This window comes from Pezoporus occidentalis, unplaced genomic scaffold, assembly GCF_034315485.1.
Source record: "Pezoporus occidentalis ecotype Australia unplaced genomic scaffold, CSIRO_AGI_Poc_V1 ctg193, whole genome shotgun sequence".
NCBI lineage: Eukaryota > Metazoa > Chordata > Aves > Psittaciformes > Psittacidae > Pezoporus > Pezoporus occidentalis.
In genome coordinates this window covers 131,128-156,592 of record NW_026913782.1, presented here as the reverse complement: position 1 = coordinate 156,592, position 25,465 = coordinate 131,128, and the positions used below count along the sequence as shown (strand labels likewise).

General features: G+C 40.3%; 1 protein-coding gene across 1 annotated transcript; it reads left to right on the top strand.

Annotated features, from left to right (window-relative positions):
* The first annotated feature begins 54 nt into the window (after positions 1-54).
* Positions 55-23,291, top strand: EXOSC7 (exosome component 7). The gene is made up of 8 exons (XM_062617206.1): positions 55-196; positions 1,466-1,567; positions 2,249-2,343; positions 9,464-9,629; positions 14,047-14,117; positions 18,696-18,819; positions 19,856-20,011; positions 23,156-23,291. Exons 1-8 carry the CDS (start codon positions 140-142, stop codon positions 23,258-23,260), a joined length of 876 nt encoding a protein of 291 aa, XP_062473190.1. The 5' UTR covers positions 55-139; the 3' UTR covers positions 23,261-23,291.
* The last annotated feature ends 2,174 nt before the right edge of the window (positions 23,292-25,465 follow it).

The following is a 25,465-nucleotide window of genomic DNA, read 5'->3' as shown; positions in this document are numbered from 1 at the left end:
GCGGGCGGAGGGGCAACAATGGCGCCTCAGGGCTCTCCCCCTCCCTCAGCGCGGCGGCCGACCCCGTAGAGCGGCTGCGCGCGGGCGCCGGAAGCGGAAGGGCGTGAGCGCGGTGCGGCGGCGGGAGGAAGCCGGCAGTATGGCGGCTGTGGTGCTGAGCGAGCCGGAGAAGCTCTACATCGTCCATGGCATACAGGTAGTGGTGGTTGGTGGTGGTGGTGGTGGTGGTGGTGGTGGTGGGAGGTGTGGGAGGCCGCAGCCTGTGCCCCTCCGAGTGGGGTGATCTTCGGATTGTGCCTGTTGGTATTGTTGCCCTGGGAGGTGTGGGGTAAGGCCCATCCCCTCCCCGTGCTTGCTCCCTGTGTGGAAGGGGAAGCAGGGCGGGGGCTCTCCTTGTGTTTGGATGGGGAATCTCTACGGTGATAATTATAGAATGGTTTGGGTTTGAGGGGACTTTAAAGCTTCGGGCAGGGACACCTCACACTAGTCCAGATTGCTTCAAGGCCCTTTGGCCAGCCTGGCCTTGAACACTGTCAGGGATGGGGCAGCCGCAGCTTCTCTGAGCACCCTATGCCAGCGCCTCAGCACCCTCACAGAGAAGAGCTTCTGCCTAAGAGTTCGTCTCAGTCTCCCCTCTGGCAGGTTAAAGCCATTCCGCTTTGTCCGGTAACTACAGGCCTTGTAAAAAGGTGTAGAATTACCCAAGCACACTGAAAACGGGGCATCCGGACGGGAAGCAGGCTGGGAGCAGGACGAGGGGGTTGTTTCGTCGTGTCTTGTTCTCCTCCCCCTCTTGCTGTGCTCTTTCTCAAGTTTTTTGCTGTTGCGTTTTAGCCTGTCACTGAACTGATTAGCAGTGTGTGGAGTGAGGAGGAAAAGTGAAGGACACGTGGGGAGCAATACTAAAGATAAAAGGACTCTTTACAAAGGACAGAAACTGTATTTTACTGCAAGTAAAACTGTTTTAATGGCAGTAAGCTATATAGTTTCTGAGGGTGTGAAATACCTGTTTTTGAAATGCAAACAAATGAAAGCATTTGGAAGGCTGGTGGGTTATTTTTGTTTGCTGGGTCCTAATTACAGATATAAAAGTACAGAACTTGGTGTCCTGGGAAAGACACATGCGGTATTAGGAAAACTATGTTTTAAAGTTGAGACTTTTACAGTTTTGCAGTCTGAAGCTTTCTTTTGGTATTAAAGTGACTTAATGCAGGAGTTCATGTCCGGCTGTAGAGAACCTGTTGGCTAAATGAGATTTAAATGGAAACATGCAGTTGGTTCTGTTGTGTTCCTAAGTGAGAAGCTATAGCTGTTGTTTTTATATCCTTTTTACTGCTGTGTTTGGCATAGGGAAAAGAAACTTTAAAAGCACAGGTTCTTTCTTTTGTTTCTTTTCATTATTTCTTTTGTTTCTTTTCATTATTTCTGATTCCCTTAAGCACAATGTATTGATTGTCATACGTAGGAAGATCTTCGTGTAGATGGTCGTGGCTGTGAAGACTACAGATGTGCAGAAGTAGAAACAGATGTTGTATCGAACACAAGTGGATCTGCAAGAGTAAAGCTGGTAGGTAAATTCCTTAGAAACTGTGTACTTTGCTGATGAAATTTCTGGTTTATGTGACTAGTTTTAAGATAAGATGAGGCTATTTGTAGGTGGGTTTGTGTATGTGTGTGTAATGGTGTGTATGTGTAATGGTGTGTGTGTGTATAACACTAACTGAAACTCTTGGGTTAAGGAAATAACGCTAGGCTGTATAATTCATTTGAGCTGGTTTAATCTGCTTGAGGTACATTGACTGTGAAGTAGCTGGACAGCCTTCAGTCTGAACTAATCTAGCATTTAATCTTGAAAACTGAAATTACTATTGAGCCTTATCCCTGGAAACAAATTCTGTTCATTTAGAGTGAAGCAAAACTACTTCTGGCATGTGTTGAATGTGAAGAAGATAAATACAATGTGCAGTATTATAAAGGTTATGCAGAAATAGCTGTTTCCAGTACAAGTAAGAGTGTCTTTTTAACCTACAGAAAGCTAATATTTGAAGAATCTTCTTAGGCTCTAACATTGTCCTTCTAAAGCCTCTTCTTTTTTCAAAACCTAAACTTATTTTTAGTTCATTCTGATAGAATTATCAGTATAGATAACTAAAAGGTAGAAATATCAGTATAGGCATTTAAATTGAGTAGTTCTGTGACTGTAATTCCAGTTGTGCAATGTGTTGTGTTGTGTTTTCTTTTTAAACAGGGAAACACTGATATCTTGGTAGGAGTAAAAGCTGAAATGGGGACACCAAAGATAGAGAAGCCAGATGAAGGCTACCTGGAATTCTGTGTTGACTGGTTAGTATACTAAAAGAGAGGAAATAGATCTAATATTTGGAATAAATGAGTAATTTCATTCTTCTGAAGATTATACCTTCATTCCACTAACCTTCTGTAAGGGTCTGAGTAATAGAAACAGTTTAATGTTTCAACAGTGTTGAATGTTCAGAAACTTTCTGCTGGTTCTGCAGACCCAAAATAAGCAAAGCAGTAGGAGTTAAAGAGTAAAAAAAAAAGTTAAAGAAAAAAAAAGTACATTGCAGAACATCACTGCAGCTGGAAAGGAGTAATGGTTCAATTACACATGCATTTAACATGACTTCATGACTACAGTGGCAGTTGTCTTTTAACAGTGATAGCGTACAGAAAATCTCCTTCAAAAGTGAAGTATCCCAGAAGGAAAGAATTGACTGTTACAGATGGTACTTTAACTGTACTTAAAGGTTTACTTTGTCTATGAAAGCAGCAGAAAAAGTTTGAAGTGTGTTTTTTACAGATCCATTTGTTTTAAAAGAAGAAAAATTCTCACTGTAAACTTCAGATATAAAATGAATTAGAAAATTTGGATATAGTATTTATTGGTGAATCGGTATTTCATTAACTAAAATTGAATTAGTTTTAAATCATATTTGTGGTTTTCTGCTACAAGAGGACTGTTATTTAGCCTTGCAGTCTTCACAGTGCACAAATCATAAAGGAAGCTAGAAGAAAACTGAGAGTTCTGTTTTCAGATTGCTCTGAGGTAGCGTAGTGATATTTCAATGTTATTCCAGACTGTCTGCTGTCTGAAACTACAGTATGCATGTCTTGCAGACTTCCTAAAACTGTTTTTCATGAAACAAGGTGCTTTGGAACCTCTCATAAAAGCCTTGGCACTGTCAAGTTAGCTCGTTGCATGTGATGTTTTGGTTTTTTTTTTTATTAAAGCCAAAAATGTTGCTACTCTGATGCTAAACCAATACACCATTAGTAAAGCTAAGGCATGAGAGCTACTAAGTAACTCTACTAAGTTACTTAGTAGAGTTACTAAGCTACTAAGCTGCTAAGACACTGTATCTCTGATAATCTCTCTGACCTAACTAGCTGTATCTGCCTTGACGTTTGTATCTCTCGCATTATGCAGCCTTACCTGAGAGTGCTTCTATATATCATGAGGTCCTAGCTAACTCTGGAAACTGGTAGAGGGAAGGACTCGCCTATGACTTAGTTGTTTGTGATTACTGTTTAAAAAACATCAGACAGGAAAATGATCTTCTCAAATGTAGTCCTGCTGTTAGAGGAGATCTGAGCTTGACTGCTTCATAACACTCATATATGAAATATCCTAAGCGGCACCGGCTTTCTTCTGATGGTTTCCACATGAAGAAAGTCCACTGACAGCAAGGATATCTCCTTACTAAAACAAGTGATCTGTGGGGATGTTGCAATTCTGTGACACTTTTCTTACATAAATAAATGTTAGAAAAACGAACTCAGTAGATTAATGTTAGATTGTATTTTCTAACTGTTAATCTCTGCTCCATGAGAAGATGGGATGGGGACGTGCAGCAATATTGTGCAAGATGGATCTTGTCAGTTCTAGAAATAGGTAATCCTTACTTTTTGTGACAACACAGACCAAAAGCCTGTATTTTAAAGAAGGGTAGTCACTTCTTTCATACTTGTGTTGTCAGGGAAAGGTGACTTCTAACCTCCAGAAAGATCCAAAAGACAAAATGTGAAGTGGCAGCAACTTGTTCTCTGTAAAGGGAAATGGATGCTGTCAGTACTCAGATGCTTTTCTAGGCTGCCACTGGGTGGTAGTAACTGAGCACAGTTTGATACACTGCATTCTTCTGGTGAGATTCCTCTATGTTCTGCTTGGCTTTTATATTGTTGGAATTAATAACAAAAACTTGGACTGCAGTGTTTGCTGTCTTAAAATTCTTTCCTGAATCTTTCAGTTTCTTGTAGTGCAGAAAATAATCACTTGCTGGATCATGTATATAATTCTGTGCCCCAGAATTCCATTTCTCTTCATTCTGCTCTGAGTCCTTAACCTAGAATCACATTTTGTCTCATTTTGAGACAGACTTTAATGCAAGCCTCTGGAAGAGGTGATTTTTGGGGCACTGATTTGTGATACTAGAAACTAATTGTCATAGAACAAGTAGTCCATGTCCTATGAGATGTGCTTACTGCCCTGGAGAAGACAGTCATCCTGGTCATTGATGTTGAAAGACTCCTGTGCCTGCTTTTGTCATGTTAGAGTTTTGGGGCTCTTCTAATACTGGCTTTTTTTGACTGAGGCAAAGATTTATCATTTTCAAAGTGTGAGAAATGCCAACAACAGAAATAAAAACCAGACCTCAGAATTCCTTGAGAGTATTAGTTATTGTTTGTGGAATTAGGACAAGAAGGAATTTATTTGTCCATGTGTGGCCAACTGTTTCTCCACTCTGAAGGCCAGAAATGCTTTTGTTGAAGCTGGGAGAGTGGGCCTATTTGGGATGCCTGCATGGGAGCCTGGATCAGATAAGGATAGCTGGGAAGTGGTTCTCCAAATCATAAGAGATGACAGTATTGCAGAACAACCACATCAGCATGCTCTTAGGTGATCCTCAGATACCGTTCCATTGTGTTTTGTGGGGAAAATGTCAAATTTCAGAGCAGTTGCTGAAGGTTATCACTTGAATGGTGGCTGCAGAAAAGAAACCTTTCCTCCTCTTCTTCCCTCCTACCATAAGCCCATTATCATGGCAACTTTTCTTTGTAGAAGCAAACTAATGAGTTTTGAAAGAAGTGTCTTTACAGTTTTTTAGGATAATTCATCCACTAAATATGTGTTCTCTACTGAATGGGATTGAGCTCAGCTTTCAGAGGGAAACACTATCTTGTGCTTGGCTTGAGTAAAACTGTTTCAAACTCTGTAAGCAGGTGTTCTTCTGGATGGGAAGTGTGGTGACAGTGCTTGACTAGGCAAAGACCTGAATCAGTATATCCATATTGGTAGAGTTAACAGTTTGACTGGACTAAATCCAGACCCTCGTTAGCCTGGTTCTTTGTAGTTTCATGAGCTTGAATATCACCTTAATGATATCCACACCGTTAGACAGCATTTGGACCTGTGTTCAGGTCTGTTTCTGGGACTGTCTTGGCAGTTCAGATGTTTCATAACTGTCATGTTTTGTGGCTGATTTCTGGAAGAGAGGAATATTAGTGAGGTGGGTAACTTAATGCTGAGTCTAAAACAGTGAACCTGCCTTCTTGTTTAAAATGATTATATGTTTCTTTTAGTAGAAAAATAGAAATCTGATATTGGTCGATAGAAGTAAATATGGGTTTAAGTGAAGAATATCCTCTGTGTAAGGAAGCCCTTGTACACCAGGAAAATACCTACAACCTGTTGTTCCATTAACTGTTTTATCTCTGTTATGGTTACTTACCTTGTAGATTATAGTATCTTAATATTTTCAGAAGTAAGCAGCAGGAATAATCAGAAGACTGGAAGATGCAACCTGTGAGATTTCAGTCTTTTAGCAGGGAGACAACTGAAGAGAGGCATGACAATAATCTTCAAATATGTTAAGGCTGCTACAGAGAGATACAGAACACGTTCCCCGTGTCTTCTATGGGTAGAACCAGAAAAAATGGGGTTAAAACTCAGCAAAGGAGACTGATAGTGCATGTTGGAAACACTCATTTCTTATGTTAATAGTGATTGAAAGTTGCTGCAGAGGTCAAAGGTTGGGCTGACTTCCATGAGGAATGAGATGGGTACAGCTGATATCACCTTAGTTGAGAATGATCAACATCATCTCCTCAATGTTTTTTTTAATGCCATATTATTTGATTGAACAAGAGCTATTTAAATTGTGTGTGTTCTCATATTTTTCTAACCCTCTCCTACCCAAAAGATAGATTTTTTCCTGTTTTTTTAGTAATGACATACCTCAGGCTGATGCTTAATGATATCTTAACAAAGTTGACTTGAATATAGTAAAGAATGTTTTTCATGAGGGTAAATTGGATTACCTGACTGCTCTCTTCAGACAGTGACCTGACAGCTTCTGTTTCCCCATCTCTCTGCATCAGGGGGAGTGTGGCCAGCAGGTCAGGGGGGTGATCTTCCTTCTCTACTCAACCTGTTGAGGCCTCATCCAGAGCACGGTGTCCAGTTCTGGCCTCCTCGGTACAAAGAAGGTGAGGAGGTACTGGAGAGGGTCCAGCAGAGGCCATAAGGATGATCAGGGGTCTGGAGCATCTGTCTTCTGAGGAGAGATTGCAGGAGCTGGGCCTGGTTAGTCCAGAGAAGAGCAGACTGAGGGGATCCCAGTCAATGCAGATCAGTATTTCAGAGGTGGATGCCAGGAGGATGGTGCCAGACTTTCCAGTGATACCCAGTAACAGGACAAGAAACAGTGGCCATAAACTGAAACACAAGTTTCACTTCAACATGAGGAAGAACTTTTTTACACTCAGGGTGGCAGAGCCCTGGAGCAGGCTGCCCAGTGGGGTTGTGGAGTCTCTGTCTCTGGAGACATTCCAAACCCTTCTGGATATGTTCTTCTGTAACCTGCCTTGGCAGAGGTTGGACTAGGTGATTTCCAGAGGTCCCTTCCAGCCTTAATGATTGATCCTGTGATTCTCTAATGTCCTGAGCAACAAATGGGGAGTGCTTAACTACCATAAGAGGAAGATTTTGGCTGTAACAGCATCAGTTTTGAAATTCAGTGGAGATCTGTGATAGAAACATTATTATGCTTGAAGAATCTCTAATTGTTATGCAGTGTGATGCTGAAATGGTTTTGAAAGTATTTAAAATTACATTCTGTGTGGGAGCAGAAATTCTGTGCTCTGTCTGGCCGCTACTAAGTTCTTTCTGTGCTCCATAAAACAAATGTTTTGTCTTTTTCTCTTACTAGCGTGTTAGACTTACCCAGTGTAAATTACTGCAAGAGTCTGTCAGCATTAGGTGGCAGTATTTACCATATAGTTAATATAATAGTACCCTCCTTTTTTATATCACTTGGATTGCAAGGAACTGAAGTGTTAAAAGGATAATGGAATTAAGATGCATTTGCAGTGATATTCCAGTTGAGTCTTATGTTCTTCCTTCTAACTGTCAAAGAAATCATCTCTTTATAATTAAAAAATACAACTTCTGATATAACTTTGCTTATTTCTGTTCAGAGATAATAATGAGGTATAGCTTGAGGTTTGTATAATTCTTTTCAGCTTATAGGAATCATAATGCTTGTGTAACTGTACTTTAAACAGAATGGTTAAACAGAATAAAGCTACTTCTATGGGTAAGTGCTTGTTTAATGCAACCTGAAGACCTGACTGGGCATGCTTCCAGAATTAACTTATACTTAGATATGGTTCTGTCTTATAAAATTGGTGTCTGATATTGTATGTCACACTTGTAATGCCTATTTGGGTTGCAAGTGTTGTCTGGAAGCACAGATCAGTGGTTGATCGGTGGTAATTTATTTGTTTAAAAAGCATGTATAGTGTTGTCTGTTTATAGTAGCAGCATATAATTTCTGTAAAATCCAGTAGCTTTTCTTGGCATTCTGAGTTTTCATCAGTTCTGCAAAAGAACAAGTTGGGAGAAATACTCTGAGGTAAGAATAATAATAGGTAATTATATATGTAATCTTATAGGCTCTGCAGACATAGACTCATAGGAAGGTTTGGGTTGGAAAGGACCATAAGATCATCCAGTTCCAAACCCCTGCCATAGGCAGGGACACCTCACACTAGAGCAGGTTGCTCCAAGCCCTGTCCAGCCTGGCCGTGAACACTGCCAGGGATGGGGCAGCCACAGCTTCTCTGGGCACCCTGTGCCAGCACCCTCCAGGAAGAGCTTCTTCCCTATATCTAACCTGAACTTCCCCTGTTAAAGTTTAAACCCAGTCTTGTTGATACAGTTCATGTGATGGTTTAAGTCATACCTAGGTAATGTGGATCTTTACTTGTGATTTTTTTTTTTTTTTAAGGGATTATATTCTAAGACTTTGTTTTATGCTCTATGTGTGTGTTCCTGCAGCGTGCCTGTTGGAAGAGCTAAAACTGTGTATCATCATGTATACAGAAAATGTACATGAGAAACTGCCACTGGGAGGTGCCCAGCCAGGAGAATACAAGGCTTTGCTGTTCTAGATTTTAAACCAATCATAGCTACTCCTATGGAATAACCACCTTTCCTATGTTCTGTAATGAGAAATTGATCTGGGGAGGTCTGACCAGTTTATTTAAAACCAGGATCTGCCGTCTGTGTCATGGGTCCACTGCTTGAGAATGCTTTTGCCCTCGCTATAAATCAGAGGTTGAGTTCCAAATATTTGTTAGCTTGCTATATATGCACGTCTGCACATTTCTGCTCTATTGCACTGTGACTTGGTGATGGAAACTTTGTTTTATAGGCCTGTTGTCTTTTATTGTTAATTGTTCTGTTTTGCTCTTAGCGATGTACAAGGCCCAGCACTGAAGGACTTTCTTGCATGACTGCTCATAAACAAAGTTTGTTATTATGTTGGAATCAGGGAAGTGAAAAGCACTCACTTTTGCCAGATCCCTTCTGGAAAAAATGGTTTTTGTTGCTGCTCTCCCTAAGCTGCAGTTGCTGAAAATAATGAGCTTGATAGCAGAGAGTACACTTGGTAAAGAAATTACCATTTAAGGTCAGGCAGTCATGGAGCTTGGAAAATAAAGCATGTCCTACTTGTCACATCATCACATCTTTCTCCTCTTAGCCACCCTCTTATTAATTTAACATTCAGCTCTAACAGGCTGTCTTGTTAGCTGTTCTGAACTTCATCCAGGTTTCTCTCACTTCTTTATTTTTGAAAGGGCTGAGGTGATAGAAGATGACAGTGCTTAAGAAATAATCCCTGAGAGGATTCACTAACTTCAATATTGTAACCTAAACTGAAGATAGTGGAATTTAATTAGCATCAGAGTTTGTAGCAAAATGTAGGTATATTATCTGCCTCAAGACATTTTCTTATGGAAAATAGAAACAATTTCCTCACAGATAGGGTGCTTATTATACAAAGAAATCCTTAGATATGTCTAATGTTTTATATTTAAAGAATGTTCTTTGCATATTGGCTGCTTCAGAAGTGAAAGTATGTTTTCTTTCTTTATCTAGTTCTGCAAATGCTACTCCTGAATTTGAAGGCCGGGGAGGAGAAGAGCTTGGCACAGAGATAACAAGTACATTCTACACAGTATTTAGCAGCGAGAACAGTGTAGACTTGAAATCACTTTGTATTAATCCCAGAGAGCACTGCTGGGTTCTCTACGTTGATGTGTTGGTAAGTAAGGGAATGAAAACTAAGATTGAAGGGGGTTTTTCAGAGCACTGATTGACTTGTCATAACCATGTATATTTTCATATAAAAAGTCATATTATGATATAATGCTTCACAGCATGGATGGCCATTTTCTTTTGATTCTAGATATAATCACTACTTCTAGCTTGCTCTTTTATTCTTTTCTTAATGCTGCTGCTCCACTGCAGAGCTAATAAACTACTGAATACTCCAGATCTGTCTCATAAAAATCAGTAATCTTAAACTGACAAGGAAATTGCCACTAAAGAAAGCTGAACTGTTTTCCAAGCTAGATAGAACAGCAAATGTATTGTTCCAATGGGTGTAATTTAGCATGGGTGTATGTTAGCCCTAACATAATCGTCCATCCTCTCCACCTCCTTGCACTACTATCAGTGGTAATTCCATGAAGTGCAATAGAAACTTTTTTGGCAGAAGTTAGCATTTGGTCTAGGCACTTTCTGGTGGAAGTTTCATGCATGTGTTGAATGTAGAAGAGAAGCTGAGTATTTGTTCTCATTTAAAAAATGGAACCTGAATGTTATGCATATAAATCTTGTGCATGCAGCAGCTTAATTTCCAAACTGTGCTGTATCTAAAGTACTCTGTCATGGAAATTTAATAGAAGTCTGCAAGTCAGACTCTCCTGAGCATTATTGCCAAGTCTTATCAGTCCAAATTTGAGTTTCTGTTTCTCAAATTTGTAACTGAAAATATGTTGAGGGATTTTTTTCACAGGAATCCATTAACATCTATGAAATGATTTGCAGAATGCTAAGCTGTATTGGAAAAAGAAACACTGGGTTTTGTTTAACAAAACAGGTATGTTTAGACTAAGATGTAAATGGATGTGAAAACTAGTCCATTAGGTGTTTAAAAGCAGTAGCATTAGCCTAATTATAGTAGATATGGTGCAGACCACCATGTGTGACTTAATGCACATACAGAATGATCAAATATGTACCACTGCTGAGTGCTTTAACAGTTCTAGTCACTGGCTTATTGGGAGCTTGGCATAGTTTAATAGAGAATGAAGTGTTAGTTCTGGGAAATCACACCGAGGCCTTTAGTTACTAGGTGATTACAAGCAGAGGTACAGAATATTAAATGCTGTGCTTATTTAAGGAACACATTGCTTAACATTGCATAAACCCTGCATAAACAAAGACTTCTATAAAGCTGACTGCTGCAGAAGTAGTTCTGTATAGATTTTGTATAACTGGTCAGTATTTCATTCTTCCTGTGCAAATTTGTTGATTATCCACAGCTACAGAGAAAAAAAGTCTTGGTATTTTAATGCTGCTAGTTGAATCATAGAATGGTTTGGGTTGGAAAGGACCTTAAGATCATGCAGTTCCAACCCCCTCCCGTGGGTAGGGACAGCTTGCACTAGACCATGTTGCCCAAAGCTCTCTATCCAACTTGGCCATGAATGTCAAGACCTAAGTTATGTGATGAATTTTACATTTAGCTTTGTTGACAGTGTCAGTAAAGAAACTTTGTAGGTTCATAATTAGGACTCTAAACACTGAGTTTTTTTAATGTCATATTCTGCAGGGATTTGTGTGTGAGCCATCGAGGAGCTGCTGGTACCCTTCTACCCTGGGCCTCTCTATTTTCACATTTTTGAGGTTTCTGCACTATTTCATTTGCTAAAGGAATATATATCAGCTGTGATAAAGTATACTTGATGCAAGTAGAGAAGTTGCCATTGCTGAATCATTCCTATAGAATTCTATTTTTAATAGTACATGGTGAAAGTATGACACGCTGATGTAAGACACAAATCATTCAGCATTTAAGGGAGGCAGATTCTAAATGTAACAATGCTTATTGAATCCTTTGATGGTGTTTTCCCTCAGAATTCCTTGAAATTCTTCACATTGATGTTTGTGTTGTGTACTTAAGTTGGAGTTTAAGGAGTTTAAGCCTTAAATCTGTCATAAGCCTGAAAATCCTGGTACTTTGTGGTCAGGTGGCAAGGTACTTGGTTTCAGGCCTCTTATTCCAGAGGGCAAAACCACACAAAGAATGTAACTTGAGATATGAAACCTCAGAAAAGAGTGTCTTTTGCACAGCCTTATCAGTTGAAAGTATCTCTCAAATATTGTCTGGCTGTCAGTGTACTTGGGAGTTGCTATGACTGTGTACAGTCAAACTGGAAAGAAAATAACTTCAACTATAGACATCCCAAAGATGCAGCCATAAGGACACATGTATCAGAGGTCAAGAATATATACCTTGACCTTTCAAAATGCATTCAGTCTTAATAATAGAAGGCATTCCACTTCCAAAGAACAGCTCATGAATGTGGACATACACAGTACTGCAAAACTCTTAAGTATGTTCTCCCCCTCTCTGTCTTTCCTTCAATTTCTTTTCCCTTCTAAGCCAGTGATGTCAGAGATAAGCTTTTAGGCATTTTTGATGATGTGATATATAGAAATATATAAAATATCTTTATATATATATATATATATATATGTAGCCTTCTCCATGTAATTTGCCCCAGCAGCTTGCTGTGCTGCACAAGGAAAATCAAAGTGTGCAATCTCTCCATCTCTTCATTCCGTACCCAGTCACAGTACATTGTGTGTTGAGGGGTTGCCTTAGGTTTAGTTGGAATTTTAGCAGTTCACTACTGAGCATCCCTTAGAGAATTTCCTCATCTTTTCTATTTCCTCCCAGTTGGGAAAAAGACTATTAGAAATTTGTCCTTTTGGAGGAGAAGCTTCTTAGAATAAGGCAAGATCTAGAATGTTTCCTTTTTTTCCCTATCCCAACTAATGTTTTCATTTGCATATCAGTAAATTAAAAGCAATCTTCTAAAGACTCCTTTGCTTCCTGTAACTCACGGTTGTGCATATTTTCTTAGCTCTTAAAAAGAATACATTAAAGAAGTGTGGGCTCTCAGTACAAGATGCTTCAGCTGAGAAGAGAGTGTTCACTTCTTGGAGGAATGGTCATAACCATGCTTGATACAGGCTGTGTTCTTAGCCTGTAGGTGCCACTGTAATACAAATGAGGCTTTAGAACAGTAGCCTGAACATAAGCCTAGCAACAGTGCAGGCACATCCCATGATTGTGTTTTAATAACAAAGATACTGTGGGGCTTATTGTTTTAGCCAGTAAAATCCAGTAATAACTGAAAGTGGCAAGTTAACCTCTCTGTATCCTGCAGCTGTTTGCAGAGAAATAATCTGATCACCTTTGTATTTAGTTTTCTGTCCCAACTTTTTGTCATTCTTTTTACACAGTTCAGTCTGTATTCATAAAAATAAACTGTCTTTCCAGAATACCTGATTTGTGATTTGCTCCCAGCACGGGAGCTTATCTCATTCTTAGAATCATAGAATCATAGAATAGTTAGGGTTGGAAAGGACCTTAAGATCATCTAGTTCCAACCCCCCTTAAGCAGATTTTGAAGATCAGTCAATGCAATCAATGTTGCAAAGCTGGTTTTGCTCTCAGACAGCATAGCTTGATGTAATGTAGAAGCACCTGTATCTTCTTGCTGAAGTAGTCTCAAATACTTGGTGGGGATGTCTGCGTGTTTGTAGACTAGTACTGGCAGCTGAGAGTGGAGCTTTGCAGAGATCCAGCACTAGGCTATGGCTACATACATCTTTGAGGTATAAGTCAGCCTAGAGATGCTATTAGTGGTTATGGGAGCCCTGCATTCTTCTCTAGTGTGCAGTGCTACTGTTCTCTTTGTTCTTTTCCTGATCTTCATAAGAAGAAGCTGGCCTCCACACTTTGATTCAAATGACAGTGTTACCAACAAGAAGAACGTGACATCTTTTTCAGCTGCAAGGCAAACCTGCTGATGACTCCATTTCCATAAAGAATAGAGGATAAATCATCATGTGCCACCCTAACTAGACCTTCAGTATCTGTTTTTTTTTAATGCCATGTTGTGGGTGACAATTTGCATTGCTTCTTCAGAAACAATTCTACCAATTGGGTTTTCCAGTTGATATTTTAAAACTATTCCTCTTTGAAATAAAGACAGAAAGTGGATTGGCTTGATTTAACATTAAAGAATGAATGTGGTTGGTTGATAACAAGTATTCTGGTCATAGTCTAATTCAGAGCCTTAGCACAAGAAGAGTAAGAACAGCAGTGGTTTCATTTCAGCTTCTATTATTAAATTTTATCATGAATTTTATTATGAAGTGCATTAACTCTTCTATTTTGCATGTGTAATACAGTTAGCTGAAATCTCAGTTTCCTATCTGTTTCTTTTCATAGACAGGCTTTAAAGACAACTTTGTGTATTCAAAATCTGCTCTGGTTCTTAATTTTGTGCCTTTTTCAAGTAGGCTGAAGTAAAATAAAGACTTGGTTTAAAGGCACTAGCCTGATTTTCTTTTAAAGAGACTCTTTTTTTCTTCCCCAGTTATTGGTATGTGGTGGGAACCTCTTTGATGCAATCTCTATCGCAGTGAAGGCAGCTCTCTTTAACACAAGGTAAAGCACAGATCTCCTTTCATGTGAATGGAAGTGTCATGGGAAGGGGAAGAGCTAATCACTTACTCTGTGAGCTAATAATTTTTGATGCTTAAGTCTTTAAATAAGAAATACAGAAGGCAACTTTTATTCAGATACAAGGCAGTCCATTTGCATGCAAGTAACAGGACCTGATGTTATTAGAAACTGAATCGAGTGTTATATTACATTATATGCACAATTAGGCTCACAGTATAACTGTATATATCTGTACCCAGATCCACCAAAAATTGTCTTTGACCATATGGTTTAGTTGCAAGTCATTGGAGGCCTTTGTGTGGATGCCTTGTAGGTTTAAAACAAGAAGGATTTACTGATGTGTGATGCTCCTGAGTAAGAAGCCCTCTGTCAGTGTGACTACTCATTTGTAACTAAAAAAAAAGGTGTGATTTGTAGCTGTAAAAAGTGTGATTTCTCACTTCTGATGTTCTTTCTCATTAACTGTTAGTCTAGAGTTCTTTTAAAACTAAGAGGAAAAAAAGGTAGCGAGAGATTGTGAGGAGAGGGAAATGATTTGTCTTTAAAAGAACCCCAGGCATTTTAATACAGAGAATGAAAGAAAATCTGGTAGAATGAATGATGCAAGTGCTCTCTGTGTGTGTTAATGAAAACATTCAATAACATTTTTAATATCTATATTGAGAACATTCAATAATATAGTATTCAATAATATGTATTGGTTTGGAAGTGTTTTCAAATGGTTCTTCAGCTGTAAACTAAAGATTTTCTGAAGTCACTGGTATAGTTTTGGCTTATTCATCAGGGACTCAGCACACGGTACTAGAGCTGGAAAAATACATGCAAGAAGAGGGAAAGACATCTTTGAAGGCAGGCAGTATATCAGGTTAGAAACACTTTAAAAGGGAATAAGGGAGAATCCATCCGAGGCTACAGCTTGTGTACATTGGTGAGAAATTTCCCATGTTAATCAAGTTCTCAACAGTAACTTTTCACTGTCAACAACATGGTTGACAATGCACTGAAAGGTAGAAATGCGTGTGTCTGTGTGAGCTGCCAGGATGCAAAAGTCATACAGTAAAAATAGTTGCTCCCATGTGAGTTGTTTTGCAGATCCAAGGCATGTGCTTTATTTACAAGATAAATAAGTCTTTTTTTCCTTATGTCAGCCAGAATCCTAGTTCTGAATAAAGAGAGGGTATCATATGAAAGTAATTAAATAAATGAAGAAAACCTGTTGCCTTGGGAACATGGGCAACATGTTCCCAGAAATTATTTTCATGATTCTCTTTTATTTTCATTCTTCTGACAACTGTAGCCTTCATATAATCTGATCTGTGGGCAAGCATCCAGTGTCTTTTGGAAGGTATCAAATCAGAATGTGGTACAATGTGACACAGCGCAGAGCCTGTTGATTTTTTACCTGTATAAATCCTGTCTGTTGGTGTGAGCAGGGAATGCTAGTACATCTCATCTCATATGACCTCGGAAAGTCAAGGGGTGAAATTCGAAGTGAAAACCTGTTGTGCTCGTTCATTGTCTTGCTCCCTTTCCCTTGGTACCTACTAAGTTTTGTTTGGATTGACACAAGGTTGCTTAAAGTAGCTGCCCACTCTCCATGAAATATTACTGTCCAAGCAAGACAAGATGTCAGATTGAAGATCACTTCAGATTAAGTGTTCTGGATTTCACATGTGTTTGCTTCTGAGACTTACTTGCCTTTCATAATCTGTCTACAACAGATATGACTGTTTTGGGGGAAACATTTACTTCTCGAAGTTTTGTATTGTTCATTGTGTTCTAAAAAAATACATTTCAGGATCACATGCAAAAGTTAGCAGATACTAAGCTTTCTTCTTTTCTGTGTCTCCAAGGTGCTTGAGGCTAGATTTATCTGCCAGATATTGCAAAATGTGCAAGTAGCTAAGTTAGGATTTAGCATTAATCTTGATCCTGTGGAATGTGCTTACTTGCAACCAAGGCAACAGAAAGCAAGAAAGTTACAAAAGCTAGAGTTTCTAACACAATAGCTTCTCAGATGTAATGTTTTTTTGCCAGGCAGCATGGTAGAAGCAGAACTGATGCCTACTTCCAAAAGGAGAACTGGTTTTATAGTTGTGAAACCTGGGTCTGCAGTGTTCGTTATGTGACATAAGTCCTGCTGTACAGATTTCTGCCCTAATTAGTTGCAGGAATCAAAATAGAAAACTAAACAGAATCAGCATCAACCAGGTTGGAAAAGACCTTCAAGATCATCAAGTCCAACCGTTCCCCAGCGCTGCCAAGGCCACCACTAACCCATGGCACTGAGGCCTCGTCTCCACGCTGTGTGAACACTTGCAGGGACGGTGACTGCAGCCCTGCCCTGGGCAGCCTGTTCCAATGCCTGAGCACCCTCTGGGGAAGGAATTGTTCCTCAGCTCCATCTAAACCTGCCCTGGTGCAGCTTGAGGCCGTTTCCTCTTGTCCTGTCCCTTGTTCCTTGGGAGCAGAGACCGACCCCACCTCACTACAACCTCCTCTCAGGCAGTTGCAGGCAGCGATCAGGTCCCCCTGAGCCTTCTCTTCTCCAGACTGAACCCCCCAGGTCCCTCAGCCATTCCCCATCACATTTGTGCTCTAGGCCCTGCACCAGCTCCGTTGCCATCGTTTGCCAAGTAAATGTGTACAGCTGGTTCTTAAGGGAGATCTTCAGAAGCTGGGAGAGAAAATCTGTCTTCTGGAAGTGCTTTGTGCTACACTCTCTGCCTAGTTTTTATGTGTATATATACCCCCCCTTTTTATGTAACTGTGATACTTGTGTTGGATCATTTGTCTTTTTGCTTCTGTAGTAGTTCAAATTTGTAGTTCTTTCATCTGTTCTTGGCCAAACAGCTCCTTGCAGGCTTTTTTCAGGTATTAATTCTGGCAACTTTTTCTTGCACACCAAACATTGTTCTGGTTTCACAGCTGGTTTAGGATGGAGTTAAAAATTGCTTGATCTCTGAGGTTTTCCTGAAATATTCCTTCTTTTTTTAAATGCTGCTCTGGCATATCTACTTCTTGTCTAGGCTGTTGTCCAATGTTGTCCATTGTTCTGGGCAGCTTGAGGGCTAGTCAACTTGTGACTTTATTTCATCAGGTTTTAATGGGGTATTTTAAACTTGAAAATAGGCTTTGATGCATTTCCAATGAGCTTCAAAGCATTCTGAGTTTCATTTCAGGAAAAAGAACACATTAGAGTTGTTCTGCTTACTGAAAGTTATAGTTTTAGCTTGGCTCAGGCTTGTAGGCAATTTGTTCTCACCGAGGCAGGCTTAGCTGTTATGAAGTACTTGCCTCTAGGACTTTGAGCAACAAATAGCTAAAATGCTCTTCCAGGGAACAGCAAAAAACCACTCTGTGTTGGGGGGGGGAATGTTCACTAAATCAGTCCCTGCCTCCTCCTCCTTTAAAAGAGATTTGATACAGAATGCGTAAACCAATGTAACCTCCAGAGTGTAGTTCTAAAACACAGCACAACTGTAAAAGTACTAATATGAAACCAGACTGTGGTTACATTCCACATGGTTACTGAAGTTAGCTTCCTAGGGATGGCTTGAAATACATTCTGTTTGCAAGTGCAAATGTGTAAGAGTGAGAGTATTGTGGCGTGGAGGTTTTACTGGCTGGTACAGCCAAGTCTCTCAGTCAGTACTTCATCCTAGTGAGCACCTGGATAAATGAGAGTATATGAGATGCTGACATTCTTGGCTACTTGAGATACCATCTTGTAGTAAATTGGTTTAAATTACTTTACTCATTATGCTAGAAAGCTGCATTAAATCATCCTATAAAACTCCCGTTAAATGGCTATCACCAATACAATATATGTACCACTGGGAAGGAGTCTTGACAAGCTCGTTTGCACAAGAGCTCATCACTCACAGTTGAAAGGAAAAGCATCTCTTGGATTTCTGCCTGGGTTTTTAGCCCTGGTTATTGCCTATATCTGTCCTTAGAACAGTAGAGTCTATGCCTCTTAAAGAATGAGAATTCTATGTTGCCAGTCTTCCCATCTCTTTAAAGAAGTAGGATATTACTAATGTTATCTTTTCCCTTTAGCCCAAGTCTCCTTAGTTAGTGTCTTTCTTTCCTGAACAGCTTCACTAGTTGCATTTGCTATTGACGTCACAGCTTTGGCAAGCAGGGCAATTGCTGTAATTCTGACAACTTTACTGTTGTCTGCAAGGCTGGGATCCACAGTATGAAAGGATTCAATCGTGGTAATTTCTGTCTTGTACATCCAGGTAGATGGATAAAGAATTGTTCAGAATTGATTTGTGCATCATATATTTCCCCATATATTAGCATAAAACCCACTTCATATTCCAAAGGTTTGACTGATGTAAATCTGATGCTCTTATCCTAGAGATCTTCCCCCTTCCAATGTTTTCTTCCTATTCTCAGGGTTTGAGTTGTTAATACTTTGATAACTTTCTGGATTTTTTTCCTAAACATTTAGCCTCATTTAGAGGAAAGGGCACTTCCTGGAGTTGAGATGTGTGACAACCACATTCCTTACCTGTTCTGGCAATGATTGTGCACGTTTTGTTTCCACAGAATACCCAAAGTGCGTGTTCTGGAGGATGAAGAAGGCTCTAAAGAGATTGAGCTGTCTGATGACCCTTACGATTGCATTCGACTTAATGTGGAGAATGTGCCCTTAATTGTCACATTAAGCAAAGTAAGCCTAACAAATTCCTGACCTACAGGTTCTGTTAACTTCACCTGCTGTTTATTTTTCTCCCTGGAGATAAAACTTGTATTACAGATGCAGTCAGTGTGCACTGTGTATGTATTTGTTCGTCTTGAGCTTCCTAATTAAGAAGAACTGAATAAGGTTTTATTTTTCCACATCTCTGACTTGCAGTCAGAGATTTGCAGTTTTTACTTGATGCATCTTCTTGCATGCAGAAGAATTGTTTATTATTTTTCATCTAATTCTTGCTCAACACCCAGAGCAGCAGATCCTCCAGTATGGTAAAACAAATAGTCATTGTTGTGAGGGGCAGAGGTTGTGTGATCTGCCTGGAGTTACATGACGAGTGTTTGTTTCTGGGGAGAGAACTCCATTTTCATGGGTGCAATACTATCATAGAATCATAGAATAGTTAGGGTTGGAAAGGACCTTAAGATCATCAAGTTCCAACCCCCCTGCCATGGGCAGGGACACCTCACACTAGACCATCTCACCCAAGACCTCGTCCAACCTGGTTTTGTTTTCCTTCTCCATACATAGCACACAGCTAATACAGTTGGTTTGCTGGATGCTGCATTTTCCATTGCAAGAGTGAGCCATCTGCTTAGTTACCTGAAAGTTTGTCTGACGTTTCTTTTAAGGAAGCTGTCTATATAGTAGAAAAGCCATCACTGAAGTGAGGGCTCACCTGGGTGTTAGGCTGTACAGTTTTCATTTAAAGGGGAGGAAAGTCTGTGCTTGGAGTTGGGGGAGAAAAGGAATAGATGAAAGGATGGTCAGATTGAAAACCAGTATGAAATAGTACGTGCTTATCTCACCTCTCTTACCTATGTACACACAGTTTGAGGTCAGAGGCTGTTTAAATACTCTGCTGTCAAGTCAATCTCTGACAGTTACTAGAGGCCACATGGTACTAGGGTGGGAGGCTACCGATAACAGAGCTACCACTCACAGTTTAATATCTTAATAAAGAGCTTAGACAATTGCAAACTAATCGTCTGTGTCATTTTGTCACTAACAGATTGGCTATAGGCATGTGGTGGATGCTACCCTTGAGGAAGAAGCCTGTTCTTTGGCTAGCCTGCTTGTTTCTGTGACCAGTAAAGGTGCTCTGACTTCTATAAAGAAAGTGGGGAGAGGCAGCCTGGATCCTGAGAGTATCTTTGAAATGATGGAGGTAAGTTTTGAGCAGTTACTGTCTTGGAAGAACTGGAACTTGTGTATATGAAAAGCTGCAGCAAGGCCTTAAAGAGCAGAGATCTTTATGCTTTGATTAAGTGCACAAGGGCCATGCTGAAGGTCACAGACCCTGTGAAACAGAATCTACTATGAATGGATGTTAGCCAGAACTTTTAGATACCTGAAATGTATGGTGCTCACATTTGTTTCAGATAAGTACTTCACAGCTGTAAGACTGTAAAGCTTAAGCTGTTAAACTTTGAGAGCATTTTTAAAGAGCATGTTCCCTCTCTCATTGTTTCCCTTAAGACGGAAAGAGCAAAACTTCTAACATGGTGAAGGCTCTATAGAAGTAGTCTCTATAGAGTAGGGTGGTACTTTGAATTGTCAGTGCATGGTGTTCTCTCCTAGCACAACTCATTTTTTTTTGTGATAAACTTACTGTTCTCATTTTACTGTTGTTTTTGTTTGCTCCTTTACTGTGTTTCTAATCCGCCCCCACTCCATGAAAGTATTAGTACGTGGATATTGTTCACATCCACATAAGAATTCCATTTTAAACCTTTTTTTCTGGCTCTTTTTGAGTCTGTTATCCAGTATAAATTCTCATATTTGGCCTTGAACATGAGACAGAAGTGGGGTTTGAACTTGGAGTAAGAATGAAAACTAAGCACTTCAAACTGGCTCTGTTTCCTAAAATCCAGAACTAGTTTCAGCGTGGCTGCATTGAGGAATGCAGAAATTGGACCAAGTTTGAAAACAATTGATCTCAAGTGGAAATTACATGCCGAGTATATGTGGCACTTCAACTGTTCCCTGAGATCAGAGTGCTAATCTTGGTAGTACCAGTGGGCTTTTTATTTGCATTCAGAGATGTCACCCCTTTAGCTTGGTAGAGTTGTTATCACTAGTCTGACATCCTAAAGAAACCAAACTGCCCATGGACATCTGATTTCACTTCCTTAATGGATTTCAAATCCAATTCTAACTCGGTGTCATGGAAGACTTGAGGTTGAGATGGCTGCTTTGGTCAGAGCCAACTGATTACTAATTTTGCTCTGTACTGAGCCCTAAATAGGAAATAAACTTGTGCAGTTCCCTTGTGTAGCCTGCCCCCAAAGGCTGTGCTTGGGATTCTGTGATGCTCGTCTAAACATTGATCAGATGGGAAATCTAGAAACTGCCCTACTCTGCTGGAGAGCTTTAGTTAACTTGTCCCTACCTCTGGTGCAAGGAGTTAGAACCTTAAGCTGAGTTGTGATGTCTCTCACTTTGGAAGAAGTCTTCCCTCCTGAGTAGTGAGCAGCTTGAAGGAGTAAGGGATAAAACAAGATGCTTTCTGGGAGGTCAAACATCATCTGTTTGGCCCTGCCTCAAACTCAGCATCCTGGTTAGGATACCAAGAAAAACAAAAAGGCCTGGGAACGTCCAGTGGAGGAGCTGTGTAACCCTTGCTTGACACCTCCATTCTGTAAGGATTTGGCTGCACGTCAGAGGGTGTTCAGCCCTCCCTGTCTGGTGGTGAACAGATGTTCTAGGACGAATCTCTTAGGAAGGCAGCTTCATGGGAAAGTTTGGGAAGCTGACAGCATTACTAAGTTCATGATCCAAGCCATAAGGGAGGCAAGCAGGAATAAGATGGCAACAGCATTGTGTCAGTACCAAAGCTCTGCACAGTCCCCATTCACTTTGACCTGGGGTGAGTGATGTTGTCCTGCCTTTGAGGAGAAGAATGCACAAAGTGTATCACCTCTCAGGACTCCAAACTGCTGTTGTGATCATTGTCCCAGTGCAGAGCTGTAGCAGTGCTTCCATGTTCTCCCCTTTATTTAGCATGACTCAAGAGTGTTTAGGATAGGCAGCTACCCAGCTGCATCAAAGCTCTTGTCATATTTCCTTTGGCTGTAATCTGTCCAAAGTCTGGGCTATGTTCTGGGCCATATTCTGTCACCTAGTTCTTCGATGAGAGGTGTACCTTACTTTAAGGTCTATGTGCTCATGGTGTTGGCAGCTGTCATCAAGAGGTGACACAGAGCTTTGTGGTCATTTGTATGGCAGGCACAGGCTTTGTTGCATACATAAGGAGCTAATAAACGCAGATTTAGTTTAATCTGTGGCTCTTTAGGGAGAGCAGGGCTCTTCATCTCTGTATGGAGTCACTATTTCAGGACATTTGGGGAAACCCTTGGAAAGGGCTAATAGCACTGCCATAAGATCTTTATTTCTGCATTGCCCAATGGTTCCTTACCGTGTAGCTTCCACAGTACGTGTATGTGGGAAGAGGCTGGTATTGGAGCTAATCCTCACCACCTTCACAGGGAAGAGCTTCTTCCTTATATCTAACCTGAACTTCCCCTGTTTCAGTTTGAACCCATCACCCCTTGTCCTGTCCCTACAGTCCCTGATGAAGAGTCCCTCTCCAGCATCCTTGTAGCCCCCTTCAGACACTGGAAGCTGCTCTGAGGTTTCCACGCAGCTTCTCTTCTCCAGGCGGAACAGCCCCAATGTTCTCAGCCTATCTTCATACCAGAGGTGCTCCAGCCCCGTATCATCCTCGTGGCCTCCTCTGGACTTGCTCCAAAAGCTCCCTGTCCTTCTTATGCTGAGGACACCAGAGCTGCACACAGTGCTGCAAGTGGGGTCTCACAAGAGCAGAGCAGAGGGGCAGGATCACCTCCTTTGACCTGCTGCTCACGCTGCTTTTGATGCAGCCTAGCAGATGGGGGATTTCTGGGCTCAGGTGCACACTGAAGTGGCTTATGTTCAGTTTCTCATTGATCAGCACCCCCAAGTCCTCCACATGGGCTGCCTAGCTGGAATGTGTGCTTGTGCTTGATGTGAATTTAATTTGTATTCCTGGGTGATCAGGCACTGCACAGATCCAATATTAATGATCAGGGAACACTTTTCTGATCAGTGTGAGCACTGCTTTTATGTGTAGATTTTTCTGAATCTGAATCAATTTAAAATGAAGCTTCCACTGCCATTATTTTTCTTAATTAAAAGCATATTTTTATTACACCAGCTGGTGCGTATGAATCATTAAAGGGAAACTATTTGTCAAAAGGAAGTGTTCTGTGAGAGTTGTCTTCCTGTTAATAAGCATATGTCTCAGATGCGGTTTGCTGCTTTTGCATTGCAGACGGGGAAGAAAGTAGGCAAGGCGTTGCACGTGGCCCTTCAGAAGATTCTGGATGAAGAAGAGAGTTTGGGGACGTCGCGGCAGAAAGTTGGATTTCTAGGATGAGTTTTTATTAAATGTTCAAAACTGGTTTTAACTGATGGTCCGATATTGTCAATTTGTATGTAGAAAAAGGCTATTTTTTGCAATACCTTTATCCTTCTGGCTAAGAGGCTTTTAAAACGTTCCCAAGAAAAGAAGGCTACAGTTCAATGTGAATAAGCAAATCTGAGATGCTTTTTGTGTGGGTAACTATCTGCACATAGAAAATGCACTACCAGCAATTGATGCAGTTGCCTGGGAAGTGCTTGAGTCTGTTTTCAAGAGTGACTGGTGGAGGTTCCACTTAATTCTGTTTCAATGTGTTCTACTTCTGCAGACCAGCTCCTGTGTTCTAGAGTGTGTATGGGGTTGTCCTTGGTACAGCACAAGCCAGTTTTTGGGCCTTTTGACTTTGTTTTTTTGTTCACCAGCCAGCTGAGAACAGCATTTGGTGGAATTCTTTCATCAAGTTATCTTACTTTTCTTTGAATAAAACATGGTTAGATTTTACTATAAATACAACATGGTTCCAAGTTTCCAATTTGTATTTTAAACCAAGATTTCTTTATTCACTAGAGCTCTGCTTATCCCTTTTGCCAACAGGTAAAACAGTAACCTAGCCAAAACCTCTCATGGTGGCTAAGGAGAAGGGAAAAATAAGTGAATTTGTAGGAGTTTGATAATTCAGCTGGAAAAGCATAGTGGCTGTGGGTAATAATCCTTTCCAGGGAAAGACAGAAGATGGCAAATAAGGTAGGCAATCAAATTGTATCTCCAGGTCTTCAAAGCAGTTCATTCTCTCCTTACATCAATTGGCTGGCCCAGCAAAGAGTAAGAGTGTTTATTTGGCAGGATAGAAAGAGACAACAGATGGAAGAAGTCAAAGGATAAATTGATTTTATCAATTGATTTATCAAATAAATAAATTGATTTATCAAAGGATAAATCTTGATTTTCAAGAAGTTGGTATTTTGGCTGTGTTAGAAGGATTGTTTTGAACAAACTTTACGATAAAATTTACTACCATAAGCCAGGAATCATTTAGATCTTACTTGGGCAGTGTTTTCTGGTTTAATTTCCTAATGCCAGAATAAGAACATTCCCTTGACCAGAACATGTCTAATTAGAAGAAAGGGAAGGCTTTTGTGAGGAAGAGCTGTAGATATAGGACAAAACTCAAACAAATAGTCATGATCACATTAAAATGTATAGTGTACTTAAGGTCCCCAAGTGGCTTCAGCCCTTTGCCTGGAGCTCTCATAACCATTCAAGGTACAGTACTACTGTGTATTTCAGGTATGTGTGGCTACTACTACAAGGAGCAGGCAGGTTCAAATAAACAAATGCATTAAAAAGGTCCCACAAAATTTGCCCAAGATGTCTATTTTGAAGAGGGGGGATTTTTTCAGTACCTTTAGTAAGGTAGGTTGTGGTAGTGCCATGGCACTTTCTTCACACCAAGAAGTGCCAAACATTATACATAGCTTTATATACATATCTTTAATCACTCCAGTAGAGTTAGTCTATGTGAGGCAAAGACTAACTTGCCATCAGCTTGCAGCAGCTGTGCTCCACATTCCTTGTGATCCAAAGTCCTTGCTGCACAGAGCTAGGTGAAAAAATGTAGAAAGAAGACTGAAGGGAGAATAAACATTTACACTATCTTAGACTTAACCACAGGCAGTATTTGTTTGGTCATGTGTTGTTTAACATTTCAGAAAATGCTTAATCCAAATGAGGATCGCAAGTCAGACCACAGCTGAATAGTTGTTGCTTGTTTTATTACAGATTAGTGGTTGGATACGAAAGGGCTGCCCAGAATTACTTCCAGGGTGAATTTTATAACATGGTAATAATAGTGTATGTCTACGTAGCCTTCCAGCTGAGGGATCTCCAAGTGTTTGCATGTTACATAATTTAAGATGCTGCTTGTCACCTCTCCAGAGCCTTTTAATTTTCAGTTGGTTGCTACAAGAGCTGGCAATGGGACAGAAACTTGTGTTGCAAGCATGTTAACTGACTCCTTTGTGGAGGTGAATGTATGCTCATTCCCTCTTCACCTCATATTAAGGATAGAAAATATTCAGCCTATTTGAGATCTAGGCTATGCGCTCAAGATACCTAAAAAGCAAACTCTTGGTACTTGAGCATCTATGTGTACAAAATTGGCTAACTTGGTCATAAAATGCTTGGCTCCAAGGACTTTGAGAGCGTCCCTGTGAGTTAATA